This window comes from Garra rufa, chromosome 15 (genome assembly GCF_049309525.1).
Source record: "Garra rufa chromosome 15, GarRuf1.0, whole genome shotgun sequence".
NCBI lineage: Eukaryota > Metazoa > Chordata > Actinopteri > Cypriniformes > Cyprinidae > Garra > Garra rufa.
Window position 1 is genome coordinate 32,791,414 of NC_133375.1, and position 19,722 is coordinate 32,811,135.

The window sequence follows — 19,722 nt, forward strand, 5'->3', positions numbered from 1 at the left end:
GCTCATCTTGCACTAGCTTAACTTCACGCATTACATAATCATTTTAGATAGTTCACACATGACGTAGGCGGAAGTACCAACCCAGTGTTAAAAAAACCCCTACCTTTTTGAACTGGAGAACACAGAAGTAACAAGTAACAACCCTTTCCAACGTGATTATATAATGTATGTGAAATTGCGGAAGCAAATTGCAGAGCTAATGCAAGACAATTTGTAGTTAAAAAGTATATACATTTTTTTTAAAAGAAAATGACGATTGTTTCGCTAGATAAGACCCTTATTCCTCGACGGGGATCATGTAGAGCCCTTTGAAGCTGCATTGAAACTGCAATTTGGACATTCAACCCTTTGGCTCATTTAAGTCCACTTTATGGAGAAAAATCCTGGAATGTCTTCCTCAAAAACCCTAATGTCTTTTTGACTGAGGAAAGAAAGGCATGAAAATCTTGGATGACATAGGGGTGACTAAATGATCAGGAAATTTTTATTCCAGAAGTGAACTAATCCTTTAAGACACATCTATTGTCTTTTTGTCTATAGTTGTTTTTTAATTTTTTTAGTTTAATTATACTTTAGAGACTACTATGTACTACTATTATGTGAATGTACGAACACTAGGAGCAGAAATCTGCCTTTAAACTTAAAAGAAATAAAGATTTGACATTTATTGTGATAATTATCAATACTGACTGATGTAAAATAATGCGCATACATAGTCTGTGTAATCCGGGTCAATACAGTTAGGGTATGTCAAAAAACTCCCATCTCTTTTTCGTCTTTAACTTCAGAATCATTCTACAACACTGTTTTACCTTTTTTTTGGTAAAGGGCGTTTGATCTTCTTTGTATGTTCACTTTGTAAACACTGGATCAGTACTTCTGCAGCAATGTGGGACGATTTTGAAGTTGGGGAAGAAAATGAGATGGGAGTTTTTTGACAAACCCTAACTGTATTGACCCGGATCACACATGCTCATCGCAGAGATGAGACAAGACAAGCATTTGAGGTAAAAAAGTATATAGATTGTCAATTTGTTTAGAAAATAACCAATTGTTTCGCTAGATAAGACCCATCTTCCTTGGATGGTATCGTTTAGAGCTGTTTGAAGCTGCATTTTAACTGCATTTTGGAAGTTTAAACTTGGGGGCACCATATATATCCATTATATGGAGAGAAATCCTGAAATGTTTTCCTCAAAAAACACAATTTCTTTACGACCGAAGAAAGAAAGACATGAACATCTTGGATGACAAGGGGGTGACTATATTATCTGTAAATTTTTGTTCTGGAAGTAAACTAATCCTTTAACGGCTGGCCGATAATCTATATCGGACAGGACCTCCAAATGCTCACCTATCATTCATCAACCTCAAATATGGCTTATCATCTGAAATTGTCATGATCGGGGCTGTAGGTCTCCCCTCAGCCTCCTGAGGTCGCTGTTCCTACACTGCACTTCCTGATTGCATTCACCTGTCTTTGTCATTAGCACTGATTTACTCACATCTGTTCACTATTATCTGATCTTTAAAAACTCTCACCTTTCACTCCTGCTTCATGGCTGCATTGTCTTCTGTCTTCGTGTGTGTTCTCTGGTTTATTTCTGTGTCTCTGAATCCCTGTCGTTTAATTCTTGCCAAGATCAAAAGCCAGGGATTCAGAGACACAGAAATAAACCAGAGAACACACACGAAGACAGAAGACAATGCAGCCATGAAGCAGGAGTGAAAGGTGAGAGTTTTTAAAGACCAGATAATAGTGAACAGATGTGAGTAAATCAGTGCTAATGACAAAGACAGGTGAATGCAATCAGGAAGTGCAGTGTAGGAACAGCGACCTCAGGAGGCTGAGGGGAGACCCACAGCCCCGATCATGACAGAAATACATTAGTAGTAGCAACTTTACATTGCCGCTCAATCTAATGTTAACCTAGAAAAATGATCGCTATTCAAGTGTTCATGTAGAGTGTGGAAGCTAAATAGTAGTGCTGTTACTTCATGACAGATGGAGGCGCCGCTGCGATCACTTGCTCTTAAAATACTCCGTAATTTTTGGTTGTATGAATAAGAGTAATACATCTTTTGAATCTGTAAAGACACTATGTTTATTTGTGTGTACTCAAAGTAACAAAACATTGCACTTTTGTAAAACAATGAAAGCAAACAGGATGCGCTTTCTACCATCTCGGTCTATGTGAACTTGAGTGCGTCAAAAAAAAAAAACTCTGTGTATACTTGCCTTACAGACATGCCTACTTTGAACCAATTCAAATGGAAAAAACATATTCTCAGATTATGTCATCTGTAAACATGCATACAGACGCATCCACTACTGTGGAGATAATGAGTCGGTGTCGCCGGCTTCATCTCTAAAGCCGAAAACAAAGAAACACTAGTTTATCAATAAATTATTAAAATGCTAATGCAGCCTCCTTACTGTTTTTCCCTGACACGTTCATAATAATTACTTCTGCCGTGTGCTGTGGCAAGCTTTATGCATGCACTTGAGTGCTTTATTAGGCTATGTAGATAATTAAAATCTCATTAATAAATGTGCAATTATTTGACTAATTCCTTGAAATGAACGACTACTAGTCGACCAGAAAAATCTTTAGTCAAGAGCAGCCCTAGTGTATAATAAGTAAACAACCACTCAAATCTCTTACTTTGGCTAAATCTAGAAGTGAACAGGAACTAGCAGCCACTTGCAAAAAGTATCATGTCAGAATGACATGTTCAGCTGAATATTTCATTGAGTCATTTTTGTGAACCAACTCAGTGGCAGCGTCATGTCTCTGACCTGCTCAGATTTCATACCCCACCATTTATTTCACATCCCATCTGTGTCATCCACCCCTCTTCCTAATGTATTCGCCCGGTCTGGATGTTGCCGGGAATCCCTTACCCCCCTCCCCCATTCCTACAGAAACCAAGATTTACACTCTCAATGTGCTGAACAGCTCTCTGATGAATGAGTCTAGACTAAGACCTTTGAGAGCTTCTCCCTCTTGCTTACTTTGCTTTTATACAGTACATGTTATTTACACGGACACCGCTCTGGACTGGTTAATGTGCATTGCTAATCATCTCCCAACTCTAGAAGCTTCCTGATTGGCTGGGCTAATTGTGGCTTGAGGGACGAGAGCGCCGGTAGAGAGACTGGGGCGGCTTGGAGGGTTTTCCTTCATCTCAGAGGATCTGGTTGAACTTAGCAAGGGGGCAGGGGAGCGAACGGATGGTTGTAAGAGGCTTTTATGTGCTGCGTTTCATGTTTTCACTTTGTGTCTCTTTCCCAGCATGCATCATTCCTGCTTAACGGGTTCTGCCGCTCGGCTGTCCTCCTGCAATCCCACCCACACACTTCAGCCTTTTAATAGAGCGTGCCAGCGAGAGCGAATAATCACCCTCTCTAATTTACTCAGGTTGATGGGTCCTCGTAAAAACCTCCAACAACAGAGCATTTCCCGCGCCTCTTTATTGCCGCCAGGCGTACAGTTTAATTCAACTGCGATGATTGAGATCTCTGTGTAGAGGGGAGATAAGGGACTCACACCCATGTTTGGCAGCGCAGTGACAATGCAAACAGCAAGACGAGGGCGATAAACAGCATTGAGGCGGTTAAATGGATTGTAAAATGAGAGGTCATACAGCTGCCGGTCGAGGAATAGCTATTTGCCACCAGTAACACTCTAATGAGAGATGATATCGCTTACTCTGGACAATACAAGCAATGCTCTCTCTCTCTGTGCTGTAAAATCATATACATGCTCAATTGAAATTGCCAGTTTTGCATTGTAATCCTATTGGGAAAGAATTGGCAAGGAAAAAAATTTAGCTTTTAGCTTTTATTCCGAAAGACTAGACAGATGAATCCTCTTCCTGCAGGGCTTTTTGGGTAAAACAATACACAGTTTGATCCCTTGATCCATAAGCACAGTCAGGTCTGGTAAATCTAGGCACCCAGAGGGAAAATGTTCTATTCATGTGAGGATGTCAAGAGAGAGTGCGATAGAGAAAGAGAGAGGAAAAAAAAAAACAGATAAGGAAAAGAATGTTAGTTTCAGCCTTATAGGATAGGTGTGCAGGATTTATGTGCAGGATTTAACAGATAGCAAGCTCCTTAGTCAGGAAAACTGTGCTGATGTCAGGGTTCTGTACTTCACTTTCTAAATTAAAGCACTGAAAGTCACAGAGTTTTATGCCTGAGACCAGATTTCTGGGATTTAAAAGGATAGTTCACCCAAAAATGAAAATTCTGTCATTAATTACTCATTCTGGGCATTAATTACTTACTTTGTAAGACCTTCGTTCATTTTTAATGAAATCCAAGAGCTCAGAGCTCAGTAGACCCCAATGCAACTACCATGTTCAGACCCAGAAAGGTACAACCTTTGTGTTTCAACCTTCATTTTATGAAGCTACGAAAATACTTTTTGTATGCAAAGAAACGTGGCACTTTATGAACATGAGGCAGAGACTGATAGAGAAGAGAATAGTTACATAAAGTCATTATTTTTGTTTTCTTTGTGCGCTAAACCTATTCTTGCTTCATAAAATTATGGTTGAACCTCTGATGTCACATGATTTTTTTAACAATGTCCTTACTACTGTACTTTTCTAGGCTGTGAACATAGTAGTTGTGTTGCTGTCTATGCAGGGTCAGAAAGCTCTTGGATTTTATCACAATGTCTTAACTGGTGTATGAATTTATTTATTTATGTAGAACTTTAGTTCACTTAAAATAAATTTTGTTTAGTGACATGTTTTTTTTAGGATTTTTATGTTTTTAAATTGTAATATTTTTTTGAATGATATATGACAATATGGAGCTCTTACTCAATAAGGGAAAAAACCCTCTGTTTTGTTCAGCAAGCATTTTGGTGCAGTTGCTGATATTTAAATGGTAGAATGGGAAGCTTGTAATGTAAATCAATGAGACCTTTATTACAGACTACATACATAAAATGGACATAAATTTTATATTTTATTGATCAGAGCTCTGTGGTTAATATTGTTGGGGGCAAAACACAATGCAGTGCAATACATAAATGATTGAGAGATTAAATAAACATATCAAATGCCTGATATATCATTTGATACTTACATTTTAAAAATTTTCTAAAAAAGTAGCTTCATTCCAAAAAGTTTTATCTTGAAATATTACTGATAATGTAAAAGTTATTCTTACATTTGTTTTATAAAAATGAGCAAAAAGTAAAGTAGAAAATTAACAAGTTTCAGCTATTTTTTTTTTCTTCAGTTTGATCATAATTTAAAGGCCTTAGAAAACTGTGTATTACATATGATAGAGTATGCCTTATAGGGTTAACATCCATCAGCAAAACTGTATAATATTAAAGATATAGTTTACCCAAAAATGAAAATTCTGTTTCATTTTTATGTTGTTCCAAACCTGAAAGATCTTTGTTTGTCTTCGGAACACAAATTAAGATATTTTTGATGAAATCAGAGAGCTTTCTGACCCTGCATAGAAAGCAATGCAACTTCCACATTCAAGGCGTACTAAAGTACGAAAACTTTGCTTCCTTTGGTCCTGTAAACAAATGTTGGTTTCTGCGAGACTCATTGGCACAACGTCAACGTCCTGCACCATCCACCCGGAGCTGATTATGTGTACAACAGTGAGCGCTAGCTAGATTTAAGTGATTATTACGTTTTATATATGGATATTTTTCTTACAAAAATGCATTGATTCGCTACAGGAAGCCTTTATTCACCCCCTGGAGCCATACACGTTTTATTATGGAAGGATGCACTTTATTGTACTTGTTTTGGACTGGTGAAGATAAACACATCTACGCAATTCTAAAGCTTGGAAATGCCAGGATAATTTTTAATATAACTCCAATTAGGTCAATCTGAAAGAAGGAAGTCATACATACCTAGGATGCATGGAGGATGAGTAAATAATAGGCTAATTTCCATTTCTGGGTGAACTAACACTTTAAATGTAGACAACATACTCTACAGGTTTTCTCTTTCTTTGCATTTTGTGTTCTTGATATACCACCCCATTATGGGTTTGAGTTCTTTTTCCAATGATACACACAAACTGCACCTTCATTGTGTTTGCATGCATGTTTTCGGTCTAGTCTCATCCTCCTCTCTCGTTTCTCTCTGAAGTGAATTTCCTGCTGAAGTCATGTTCCTTTGTGTCAGGGTCATGGCAGAGTCATAAAGCCATTGTAAGGCTAACGAGGGCTCTTGTGGTAAACAGCAGGGCGACACCACTTAAGACATCACACAGGGCTTCCTCTGTTACCGTGACAACACAGACCTAATGAGCATACATGCTTTTCTTGTAACAAGCTGTGCTATTTGTCTCAATTTTCTTGCCATATTTTGTTTAAGGGGACATGAAATGGTATTTATGACTTATTTAATGCACAGAAATGGATCGTTATCCATATGGATTTGATTGAACTGTGGATGTGATATTATTTATCCCAGTCCACACAACCTTGGTATTATCAGCAGAAAAGACAAGTAGATGAGGAAAGTGCAATAAGATGTTAAAAAACTAGCTTTTAGAGCTAAACAATAAATCAGACATCTGATTTATCATGAAAACTGGAGATACGGTGAACTTTAATATTTTGTGTATACAGTTGTTGTATGTGGGCTGTATGTGTCATTTAGGGGAACAGGTGTCCATGGATGTAGGGAAATACTTTTTCTCTCTTCACTATACATCACAGAGAGATGGCAGGGGTCAGAGGGCATCCTGGGTCATTATGTCTTTCTCTTTGTTGTCAACATGTGTAGACGCTTCAAAAGTAAAATGCTCACACAAAGAAGCCTTAAAAAAGTATTGCACATAATAATAAATTCCTTGAGCTCCATTTGCAAATGATGTTTTTGTTTACAAAATGTAAATTGTAAGACAGTGATATTTCAAGTTCAGTGTTCATTGTTTTTTTTTGGACCATAGTGATGTCAGTTTTAGTTATAGTCTCATTATAGTGAAATAAATCCACTGAACTGATGTGTAACCATAGAACCCACAGACTCAGATGTGTTTGTTAATGAATCTGACTTTCGTACTTTATATGCAAAGGCGATATTTAATGCATGGATCTGTATAACCTTAAGTAGATGCGAGTGGTTGTATCTGATTAATATCTTCTTGTAATAGATGCTAAAAGCTTTTACCTGACTCTGGCTTATTTATAGAGAGAGACAACTTCGACAGCCAAAAGCCTCAGGCTTTCTTCCTTTACTAAAGACAGCAGAGTGGAAGCGACAGACAGCTGCACTGTAAAACATGTTTAAATCTTGGCTTTTACAGTCATTACATTTTAACATAAATGCATGTATCACATTGGTAATCTGGAATTTGTAGTTTAAAGCTGAAAGCACTGGTTTTATAACTCTCTTTGGCCTTAAAGAGGCAGTATAAAAGATAGAGGCTGTGAATGTTGATGTAGGTTTTGGGATGTATGAATCTCCAGTCTAAGTGGATCAATGCCAGCTGCTGAAAATGAAAATGAACATAGATTTACATCTTTGTTTTGTCTCTTTCAGTCACAGATGAAGACACTGTCAAACGGTACTATGCCAAGTTTGAGGAGAAGTTCTTTCAGACGTGCGAAAAGGAGCTCTCCAAAATCAACACATTCTATTCAGGTATTGTTTTCCTTACATGACTTCAAAAATGTTGGAAAAAAAATTATATACACAACTGAGGGACTCATTTGCAACTATTACAGAAGGTTCAAACACTCACCGATGCTCCAGAAGGTAAAACTGTGCATTAAGAGCAAGGGGTAAACTTTTGAACAGAATGAACATTTTTCTTATTTTGCTTTAAATATATTTTGTATCATATCTTAATTTATTATATTTTCAGTACTGCCCTTCAGACGCTACAGAAGATACGTACATGATTCCCAGAAGACAAAATAAAGTGATCTGACCTTCAAATTCAGAAAGTTAATTCCGAAAGTGCATCGTTTTTCCTTCTAGAGCATCAGTGCGTGTTTGAACCTTCTGTAAAAATTGCATGTGAGTCTCTCAGTTGTCTCAGTGTGAAAAGATGGATCTCAAAATCATACAATCATTGTTGAAAAGGGTTCAAATACACAAAAATGCAGACCTGAAGGATTTTTCTGATAAACAGCAGGCAGTTTAACTCATGGGATTCACGAACAACAACAACAACAACAACAACAACAAAAAGCTGTGGATCATTCAGGCAACAACACGGCATTAAGAATCAAGTGTATGTAAACTTTTGAACAGGGTCATTTTTATAAATTCAACTATTATATTCTCTTGTGGACTACATGTTAAAGTCATTTTTTATAATTAAATATCTTAACAGGTCAGTACTTAATAAAAATTAACATGCATTTTGTATGAACCCTCTTATTTTGGTAAAATAATTAACATGTTGCAGATTCTGCAAGGTGTATCTAAACTTTTGACCTCAACTGTATGTTAGGATTTAGAATTTCTAACCCTAAAAATACTAATGTCATTTTTGATTAATTTAATGCAATTCTGCTCAATAAAAGTATTATTTTAATTGAATAAAAAAATCATATTTGCTCCAAAAGTGAGTGTATATAATTTGTGTTATATCTTAACACAAAATGAAAGTGTCTATATCCTCGATCAGTCTTACAATAACTTTTTTGAGGAATACAAGAGAGCTTTGTTGAACATTAACTAGTTATCTTTTAATAACCCGAACTGTTTGGCAATGATTATTACGTTCTTTCTGTAACTCATAAATAGCACAAGTGGAAACAGTCTTTACTGTGTGGTTGAACTGCAGCGGCCAGCTAAATTCCGTCAAGGGATTCCCCGTACATGAGCTCTGGGTGTACAGCACTATTTGGGAACATGATGTAATAGGTAATGCCGGCTGTAGTCGTTTTGACATGCGTCAAGGGGAATAGACTATGTTTGGACTAATAATATATGCACACTGCAACATAAGCTGTGTTGTTCAGGGCAGCAGGAATGACTGTGCTCTACTGCCTCTAGTGGCTGGTTAGGGCATGGCATGACAAACAAGAATAAAAAAGCTTGAGATTAAAGCTTTGTTTGTATATTGATGCATTGTTAGCATGTGAATGAGAATATAAAAGTAGCTAATTCTCCTTCTAAACCAGAATCTAAAAATGAGCTGAGACAGATGGATCAGCATTTATTCTGAAACAAAGAAGAAGTACATTAATAATTTATCATGAAAGCATCAATTCTGCTTTTAATATGGGTTTAGTCTTTTTATACTCCAGTTGCCAGTGAAAATCATTCACTCCCTCAGTGCTGCAGGTTTGATAGGTGGACCAAAATAAACTCTAATGGAGTTGCTCAGCCAAAGAAAGCTGGCAAGTCCACTGAGCTAGAAAAATCTCTGACCCCATACTTTTATTTTGGATGTTTTTTTCCACAAGGACAAAATAAGACAAAATAAAGTTTTGTTTCCTCAAAAATTGTGTTCGATAAAATAGGAAAGAAAAAGAATGATATTCAAACAAATACTAATTTAGTTACTTAGCTCTGCAGATAATGTTTTCCATGCATACACAGGCCTGTTATGAAGGTTTATGAGGTGAAATGCAAGGCATTATCATATACGATGCCCTTTAGAATTGAAATCTATATCTGGATGGCAGCCGCTGTTAGTGCACTATAACTAATTCTGTTTCGTTGACCCAGACTGTGTTATGACTGAGACCCCTGCCTCCCCCCTAAATGGTCTTGAATTAACAACATAGCTTCTAAACCTTGAGTACATGCAGTCTTTGTCCCAGTGGACGAGATCTGATAAGCACATAAATTCTTAGCACCATCTTAGCCACGTTCAGCCTGCAGAAGCACAGACCATAGTCAGACTATTATTGTTGACTGGACTCTATATTTACATTGAGGTTACGCAGTCTATTCGATATGTTTTTTAAGGTCAAATCTTTGTGCACAGCCAATGTTTTTCTGGACTTATGCTATTAAACTGATGTCCTGTCATCTTATCTTTTTATATATTTGCATTATTAATGCTGTCCAAACTTATATTTTTAGTTTTCTGTGTTGTTTGTTTGCAAGTTTTGCTGGTCAACTATTTAAACTTGTCAGCTAGATACTTTTTCAAACTGGCTAAAATCTGTAAGATTTTTTTCTCTTTTTGCCATGTATGCAGTTTTTTAATGTTTTTTAGATGTTTTTGAATGTATTCCTATAGAAGCCCATTTCCGCCACTGAATTAAAATAAAAAAGGGTCATTGTGACATTTTATCTCATAAATCTGTCTTTTTTTCTCACATTTGCGTGTTTACATCTAGCAATTGTGACATTTTTCTTCAGAATTACAAGTTTATATCACAGTTCTGACTTTTTTTCTCACATTTGAGAGTTTATATCCATCAATTCTGACTTTATAACTCAATAAGTCAGAATTGTGAGATGTAAACTTCCAATTGCAAGATATAAAGTTTGCATCATGCAATTCTGAGAAAAAAGTAACAATTGTGAGATGTAAACTCGCAAATGCGAGAAAAAAGTCAGAGTTGTGAAATAAGAAGTCACAATTAGCCCTTTCTATTTTTTATTCAGTGGCGGAGAAAAAAGTCAGAATTGTTTCAGATTTTTTCTTGCAATTTCAAGTTTATGCCCCTCAATTCTGACTTTATTACTTCACAAACAACACAGCAAACTAAAAATGTAAGTTTGGAGACCACTGTAAGATAAGAAGTCGCAATTAGCTTTTTTACATTTTTTCTTCAGTGGCGGAGAAAAGAAGTCAGAAGTGTAAGTTTATATCTCGCAATTCTGGCTGTATAATTTGCAAATGCGAATTTATATCTCATAATTCAGAGAAAAAAAGTCAAAATTGTGAGATGTAAACTTGTAATTGCGAGAAAAAAGGTCAGAATTGTGAAATAAGAAGTCGCAATTAGCCCTTTTTATTTTTTATTCAGTGGCAAAGTTTTTAAGTTTATATCTCGCAATACTGACTTTTTTCTCGCAATTCCGAGTTTATATCCCTTAATTCTGACTTCATAACTCACAATTGTGAATTTATCTCTCAATTCTGAAAAAAAAGTCAAAATTGTGAGATGTAAACGCGCAGTTTTGAGTCAGAATTGTAAAATAAGCCCGCAATTAGCCCTTTTATTTTTTTATTCAGTGGCGGAGAAAAAAGTCAGAATTGTGAGTTTATATCTTTTCTTGCAATTTCGAATTTATATATCTTAATTCTGACTTTATGACTTTGCAAATGCGAATTTATATTTCACAATTCTGAGAAAAAAAGTAAAAATTGTAAACTCGTAATTGCGAGGAAAAAAAGTCAGAATTGTAAAATAAGAAGTCGCAATTAGCCGTTTATTCTGTGGCAGAGTAAAAAGTCAGAATTGTGAGTTTATATCTCGCAATTCTGACTTTTTTTCTCACAATTTCAAGTTTCCTCAATTCTTACTTTATAACTCACAATTGTGAATTTATCTCTTAATTCTGAGAAAAAATAGCAGAATTGCAAGATGTAAACTAGTAATTGCAAGGAAAAAAGTCAGAATTATTAGATAAAAAATTGCAATTAGCTTTTTTTTTATTCAGTGGCTAAGAAAAAAGTCAGAATTGTGAGTTTATGTCTCGCAATTCTGACTTTTTTTTCTCTCAATTTCAAGTTTATATCCCTCAATTCTGACTTTTTTTCTCGCAATTTCAAGTTTATATTCCTCAATTCTGACTTTATAACTCACATTTGTGAATTTATCTCTTAATTCTGAGAAAAAATAGCAGAATTGCAAGATGTAAACTCGCAATTGCGAGGAAAAAAGTCAGAATTATGAGATAAAAAGTTGCAATTAGCTTCTTTTTTTTTTATTCAGTGGCTGAGAAAAAAAGTCAGAATTGTGAGTTTATATCTCACAATTCAGTTTGTATAACTATTTTGACTTTTCAAGAGACAGTTCTTCTCACTCCCTTTTTCCTCTTGGTCTCCTCAGTCCCTTACAGAGGGTTATAACCCGTATGCCAGCAGGACTCCCAGTATTTACATGACTGCTGAACATAATATCCCATTTCCTTCCTCTGAAAGTGAGATGGGTGAGCAGGGTCCTGTTCACCAAACTGCGCTGGGATGCAGGCCAGCGTGGATAATGCTGTCTGAGATATCGCCCTTACAGGAAGAGGCTCATCTCTAACAGGAAATCTGTCTGCTTTACTTTCCAGTTGATGGGTAGAATGAGGGATTTATTTGTCATGCAAAGTGGATTCTGGCACAAGCAGGCTTTATGTCTCTCAGTGGGCATAGTCGGATAGTTTTTAATGCATTTAAGATGTAATTTTTCCATCCTGGTGCATAACAAGGCTTTTTGTTGTCCATGTTCTCTCAAAGGTCGTAAATCAAAGGAAATGGTAATTGTCTATAAAACTTAATGATTAATGTTGTCTTCTCTTTTTGGATTTTACAGAGAAACTGGCTGAGGCACAGCGCCGATTCGCAACTTTGCAGAATGAGCTGCAGACGTCTCTGGATGCCCAGCGGGAGAGCAACGTTCCAGGGCTGCGCAGTCGCCGCAAAACGGTGCTGCCTTTGTCCAACAAAGAGCGCAACAAACATCGCAACATCAAAGACCTGCAGCTGGCCTTCAGCGAGTTCTACCTCAGCCTCATCCTCCTGCAGAACTACCAGGTCTGATATTTGTCATGTTTTTTGTTGTTGTTGTAGTTGTTTGTCTCCTGTTGTGAATGTTGTCCTGAATCCCTCTTGGGTTTCTTGACCTTTTCACTGTCTTTTTTATTTTTTTGTTGTTCTCTGCTGGCAAGATGACACCCAAAGCTCAGTATATGCTGGTTCTTTCAGCAGGATTCTCATTCATTTTACTTTTATACCTATTGATACCCAAATTGAATGGCAGTGCACATGTGAACTGCTTTAATACAGTTTAAAAAGATATATTTATCCCAGGATGCACCAGATGTCCAAAGTGCACAGAGCTGGAATATATATTTCATTGCATGTTTTATTTTCTAAAATGTCTAATTATTAAGGACTGAGTAGACATGTCTTAACATAAAGAACTAGAAATTGCTCTTTCGTGTTTTAGATGTGTACAAAAAAGGACAAGAATTCTTAATTTCACATATTTATTTCATATTCTGATTTTCTCTAATCCCATACAGAATCTGAACTTCACTGGATTCCGTAAGATTCTGAAGAAACATGACAAGATTCTGGATACACCACGTGGAGCTGATTGGCGTGTGGCTCACGTGGAAGTGGCTCCATTTTACACCTGTAAGAAGATCACACAGCTCATCTCTGAGACCGAGGTAGACTTCCTGGCTCCACGTTTGGAATTCTTACTTCCTAGTCGTATCATGATCAGATTGTATTAGTTACCGTAAACTCCCATGCTGAAAAATATAAATGATGCTTAAACCTCTAGAGTACATTAAATGAAGCAGAATTCGGGCAGAAATGACTAAACTGAAGTATGGCGTTTGACCTTTGGCCCTTGTGTGCTCAGGCTCTGGTGACCACAGAGCTGGAAGGAGGTGACCGTCAAAAGGCAATGAAGAGGTTGAGGGTGCCCCCTCTTGGAGCAGCACAGGTGAGAAAGAAACTCTGACTGTAAATGCAGACACACACACACATGCACGCAGCAATTGTGTAATGTTTTGGTTGTCCACCTGTTAGGTTTGGTGTCTGAAAGCCCATTTTAATAGCTTGACAAATACACTTAAAGGAGACAAATGAAAATCTGACTTTTTCCGTGTTTAAATGCTATAATCTGGTCCTTGATGTATCTTCCAACCCAGACGTGGAACAGGACAACCTAGTAACTTGGTTTTGGTTGGCCTTTCTCTCAAGAATGTGTAAAAAAGAGCTGCTCAGATTTCGCTCCCCCTGTGACGTTGAAAGGGGATCTTATTATAAAGTTACTGCTCCTTAATTTGCACGTTTCTACCTATGCTGCCACCATTTAGTTTTCACAAGCAACAACAGTGTACCAAGTTCTAACGCCATGGCAAACGTTTGAGCAAAGCATGCTAATTGTTCTGTCATTAGTTAAACAGACGAACACAGAACACTATTTAGAGTCCCAGCCTCAGAGAAGACAGCCTCACAGAAAACCTATAAATCAGAAGTTTAAACAAATATGATTTCAAAACGCATGATTTCAGCATGATAGACATGATAATCAAAACCATACAGATGTTTTTAGCTGAGTATCTTAGATATGAGCAGTAAAGGCACAGACCTATTCTGGAAAAAGGGGCGGGGAGCAGCAGCTCATTTGCATTTAAAGAGACATGCACAAAAACAGCGTGTTGCTGCTTTTACTCAAAATGGGCATTCTCAATATGATAATAAATGATCTGTGGGGTATTCTGGGGACACCTGAGACTTATATTACATATTGTAAAAAGGGGCATAATAGATCTCTGGTTGATTCTTCATAACTTGTGAAAACTGAAAATTTAACTTGATCCATTCATCAGCCATCCATGGAAATGTTACTTCTGTTTAGGGTTTCAGGACTTGTTGGGTCTTAATAAAGTGCATGTAGATTATTTTTATGATTATTTTAGTGGTAAATATACTAAATACTAAAGCAAAACCCACATGGAAAGCAACAAAGGTAGTCGAAGAATATCATAATAGCAACAGAACATGAAAAGCATGTGGAAAATATCTGCAGAATCTTTTCATGCAGTACTTTTAGTTCTAGGTCAATAACAGTTGTGTAAGTACTCAGGAACTATTTAATGCAAAAGGCAGCGTGGGCGGAGAGATACACCTGTGCTTGTAACATCATGTACAATACATTGCAGGAACTTTCACCTTTAAAAGAGAGAATGTATTTGTCTCCCTGACCTTTGCATAACATAAATGTCAAATATGGTTTGTAGAACTTAAAAGAAGGAAACAGGATTGTTTGTGTCGAAGCCATCTACTAGCTAACTATTCTAAGTAAATGTAATGACTGAACTTGAAATGTTAAAGGTTTTTGAGGAAAACATTCCCAGATTTTTTTCCATATAGTGGACTTCAATTGGGATTGATGGGTTGAAGGTTCAGATTGCAGTTTTAATGCTGCTTCAAGGACTCTACATGATACCAGCCAAGGAATAAGGGTCTTATCTAGTGAAACGATTGGTCGTTTTCTAAAAAAAATATATATGTAAATACTTTTTAACCACAAATCATCTTGCACTAGATCTGCAATGCGCATGCAACTTTCTCCTCCAACAGGATCTCTTGTAAACACTGGGTCTGTACTTCTGCCTACATTACGCATGTGTGATTACGTAATGCGTGAGGTTGAGGTAGTGCAAGATGAGCATTTGTGGTTAAAAAGCTACTTTGAGAGGAATTCCTTGCTTCAGAATAAGAACTGCAGTTATTTATATATAGTATGTGCTTTTTCTTGACCTCAGCCTGCACCTGCCTGGACCACCTTTCGTGTGGGACTGTACTGTGGGGTCTTCATTGTCCTGGCTGTCGCCTTCGTCCTTACTGGTACAGTTTTTTAACCTTGTTACACACTTAGTCCATATACATCTTGTTACACACATTTCATCCAGCACTTATGCTAATACATGGCTCATTTATGATAGAACAGTGTCAACTAATCCAACTGTGTGGCTTATTCTGTCTTTCCAGGTGCTTTTTTCATTCGTAATCAGAATATCTGGCCACTGGTGCGCATCTACCGTGGCGGTTTCCTGTTGGTTGAGTTTCTTTTCCTCTTGGGGATTAACACTTATGGCTGGAGGCAGGCGGGTGTCAATCATGTGCTGATCTTTGAGCTGAACCCTCGAAACAATCTTTCACATCAACATCTGTTTGAGGTAAGACACGTCATGTAGAAGGAAACTTTACAGGAAGCCTTTACACTGCCTTTCAAAAGTTGCGTTTGTTAGATTTTTTATGTTTTTGAAAGAAGTGCTTACAAAGTGTCACATGTTCCTTCAGAAATCATTCTAATGCATCTGAATCTGAATCAGATTCAGAATCAGAATCAGATAATGCATCTGGATGTTCAATTTGGTGTTTTTTCCTTTTCTATTTCTATAGATTGCCGGGTTTTTGGGAGTGTTGTGGTGTCTCAGCATCCTATCCTGTCTGTTTGCGGACTTCACTTGGCTCCCTATGCAGGCGAACCCCCTCATCCTCTACGGCTTCATGGTGCTCTTTCTCATCTGCCCCTTCAAAACTGCCTACTACAAATCTCGTTTCTGGCTCATCAAACTTCTGGTGAGAGACAAAACCATTACATTTGACAAACATACAGCTTCTAATAACCACAAAAATGAATGATAGTAAAAAATAGTGAAAAAATGTGGGCGGCTCAGACTATTTCATGCTGTTATTTGGCTCCATGCAGATATGCAACACCCATTTTTTATGATCCAATCAGTTCCAGATGGATTTTAAAAGTCCTATTTTTTTCTCTTTAAACATCTAGTTTCACTTCCAAATGTGTCAAATTACAAGCAAAATTGGTTATAAACAGCATTTGAAAGCATTATGTTCTGTCTTGTTTAAGACAATAAAATGTTAATGTTTTCACCACAATCACACTGCTAATAGCAAAGCCACCTGTTCAGACACAGTTATAACAAATTCAATCAAATTAGTTAAGAGCCAAATGCCTCATTTCAATGCACAAACAGCTTCATCCATTTTATTTTCCCTGTTCGTTTGTATTAATTTTATAGTAGTACCAATTGTTTTTCCCACTGGCCTATGTAAAGATACTGTGTACACTACTGTTCAAAAGTCTGAAATCTGAGATGTTTAATGTGAAAGAAGTGTCTTATGCTCACCAAGGCTGCATTTATCCAATCAAAAATACAGTAAAAATGTTGTGAAATATTAGAATTTAAAACTGTTCTGTACTTTAATATAAACTACCGGTCAAAAGTTTTGAACTGCAAATTTTTTTATGTTTTTTAAAGAATACTCTTATGCTCTCCAAGCCTGCTTTTATTTGATCCAAAATTTAGCAAAAGCAGTAATATTGTGAAATATTTTACTATTTAAAATGACTGCTTTCTATTTGAATATATTTTAAAATGTAATTTATTTCTGTGATCAAAAGCAGTCATTATTCTAGTCTTCAATGTCCTTCAGAAATCATTCTAATATGCTGATTTGACGCTCAACAAACATATTTTTTTATCAGTGTTAATTCTTAATATTTTTTGCAGAAACCATAATATGTTTCAGGATTCTTTGATGAATAGAAAGTTCTAAATGGCAGCATTTATTAAAATATAGATGTTTTGTGACATCATAAATGTCTTTACTGTCACTTTTAATATCAGTTTAATAATCCTTGCTGAATAAAAGTATTAATTTCTTTCAAAAAAAAATTACTGACACTAAAATTGTGTGTACAGAGTGTTTGAATGAGGTCTGTGTGTGCGATTATGCGTGTGTCTCAGTGTGAGGCACGGGGCAGTGAGGTGAGGGAAAATAGATTGCAGCTCTATCTCTGCGGATGTGAAGACTGTGCCTGTGCAATCATTATTGGGATGGAGCCATCAGTGGCCGCCTGCCTCTGTCTCACTGCCCTCCCCACATCTAATTGACCCAGACTGGAGCCTTATTCCTTGGAGCGCAGCGCACGCAGACACACACACACTTCCTGTAGATTAAAACCGACACGTACTGATGGCCAAACTGTGGGTGGCTTTCTTCCCAGAGCTCAAACACACGCTGTCACACTCAAGCTGTGCATTGCACATGCAGCTGTAACCTTGAAATGTACCTCACATTCAGACCTGTATGTTTAAAAGCGTTTTTGTGGACTGCCTTCACCTGTTTCGTCAGGTAAAAATAACTGATCAGGCTCTGTGTAGGGAGAAATCGATTTTCACTGGCATTTGAGCCTCGAGAGTAGGATGGCATAGATCGGTGTAGTGCAAAACTGTGTCGCTGGGAAATGTCAGCAGTGGCCTGAAGGCTGAGAGAGGTAGCATTTCATTTCATAGGGTAGTGTGATTTGAGCTACAGAAAAATATGTGGAAAAAAGAAAAAAACAATGTGACTCAAGGGCAACAAAGGTAACCTAAGTTAGCATGTAGCCTACGTGTGTGTGTGTGTGTGTGTGTGTGTGTGTGTGTGTGTGTGTGTGTGTGTGTATATATATATATATATATATATATATATATATATATATATATATATATATATATATATATATATATATAATAAAATAACATAATAAAATAAATAATATATTGTACAATAGTCCTGTGTATTATAACAATTACAAAATTAGACAATAAATAATAGTTAAATAAATGATGTGAAGAAAATGAAGCAATACATTTATAATAGCTAAATAAATAATATATTTACAATAAATATAAAGTTATTTGGATAAAAATGAATTATTAAATGAAGTATTGTACCCGCAGCTTTGACTACAAGTGAAGAAAATTTTATTATTAATATTAATTATTTAAATACTAAAAGGATGAAATATTAAAAAGTATAGTAAATGGGTTTACAAATAAACAACAAAAAATTACAATTAAAGTACAAAATAGGAGCTGCAAATAAAAAAGTTACACAGTTAAACAGAAAATGTACATTTTAATAAACAACCAAAAAAAAAAAATATATATATATACACACACACACACACACACACACACACACATAAATATATGTATGAAAATATGTATAATAATATATAAAATAATTATTTTATATATAAATATAAAATGTATAACAATTTATAAAATATATATGTTATATATAATTATACTATATATACATATATATAATTTAAGTAAATAAAAATATATAATATATATATTATATAATATGTAATATATATATATATATATATAATATTTATTTACTTAAATATATATATATTTATTAACCATAAAAAAAACAAATAAGAAATACTTAATTTAATAATTCAGGATTTATTTTATCCAAATAATTATTATTAAATAATTTTTTTTTTCATTATAATGTTTAATTTTCTTCACATCATTTATTTAACTATTATTTATTTTATTGTACACAAGACAATTTTCAAATAGATGTAATGCATTGTGTAACTTTTTTATTTGCGGCTCTCATTTTGTAATTGTTATTTTAACAATATTATTTGTACAATTATTAATAATAATAATAATAAGTCTATTTTATATAGCGTCATTCTACAAACTCAAGGTCACTGTACAATATCAGAAACATATACACATTGCAGAGAGGGAGGGAAACAAAAGGGAGAAAGCAGAAAACAAGACATGTTTTGTTCACATACAAGTATGGTTACATGAAACGTTGAAACCAGGCATGAACAGAAAATGCAGTCAGTCATCAGAGAAATAAGAGAGGAAGAGATGTGTTTTAAGATGAGTCTTGAAATCCTGTAGTTACGGTTTTATTTTCATTTTTTATTTGTAAACCCGTTTACTATACTTAATTGATATTATTAATACGATTTTCTTCATTTGTAGGCAAAGCTGCAGGTACCCTGAAAACTTCATTTAATAATTCATGATTTACTTTTTTCATGTGCATCTATCAATCCCAAGCAACTGTGACAAACATGATTCACAGTTAGCAAGATTAATAATGCAACACATCTAACCTATTATTGCATACACAGTTAAAGCTGGTTTATTAGTAAGGTCAATAAGCTGATGAAATTGCAGATGATCAGCTAATAAAAAACCATCGATTTGCTCTCATAAAGATTTTCACTCTGT

At 35.7% G+C, this 19,722-nt stretch overlaps 1 protein-coding gene across 1 annotated transcript in view; it reads left to right on the plus strand.

The window, feature by feature from the left end:
- The first annotated feature begins 4,364 nt into the window (after positions 1 to 4,364).
- LOC141287724 (xenotropic and polytropic retrovirus receptor 1 homolog) overlaps positions 4,365 to 19,722 on the plus strand; it is a 34,990-nt gene continuing 19,632 nt past the window's right edge. Inside the window, exons 1-8 of the mRNA XM_073819860.1 lie at positions 4,365 to 4,382; positions 7,518 to 7,647; positions 12,444 to 12,664; positions 13,156 to 13,305; positions 13,503 to 13,586; positions 15,418 to 15,499; positions 15,644 to 15,831; positions 16,058 to 16,237. Coding sequence (XP_073675961.1) covers positions 4,365 to 4,382; positions 7,518 to 7,647; positions 12,444 to 12,664; positions 13,156 to 13,305; positions 13,503 to 13,586; positions 15,418 to 15,499; positions 15,644 to 15,831; positions 16,058 to 16,237 — 1,053 coding nt within the window. The remainder of the gene's footprint in view (positions 4,383 to 7,517; positions 7,648 to 12,443; positions 12,665 to 13,155; positions 13,306 to 13,502; positions 13,587 to 15,417; positions 15,500 to 15,643; positions 15,832 to 16,057; positions 16,238 to 19,722) is intronic.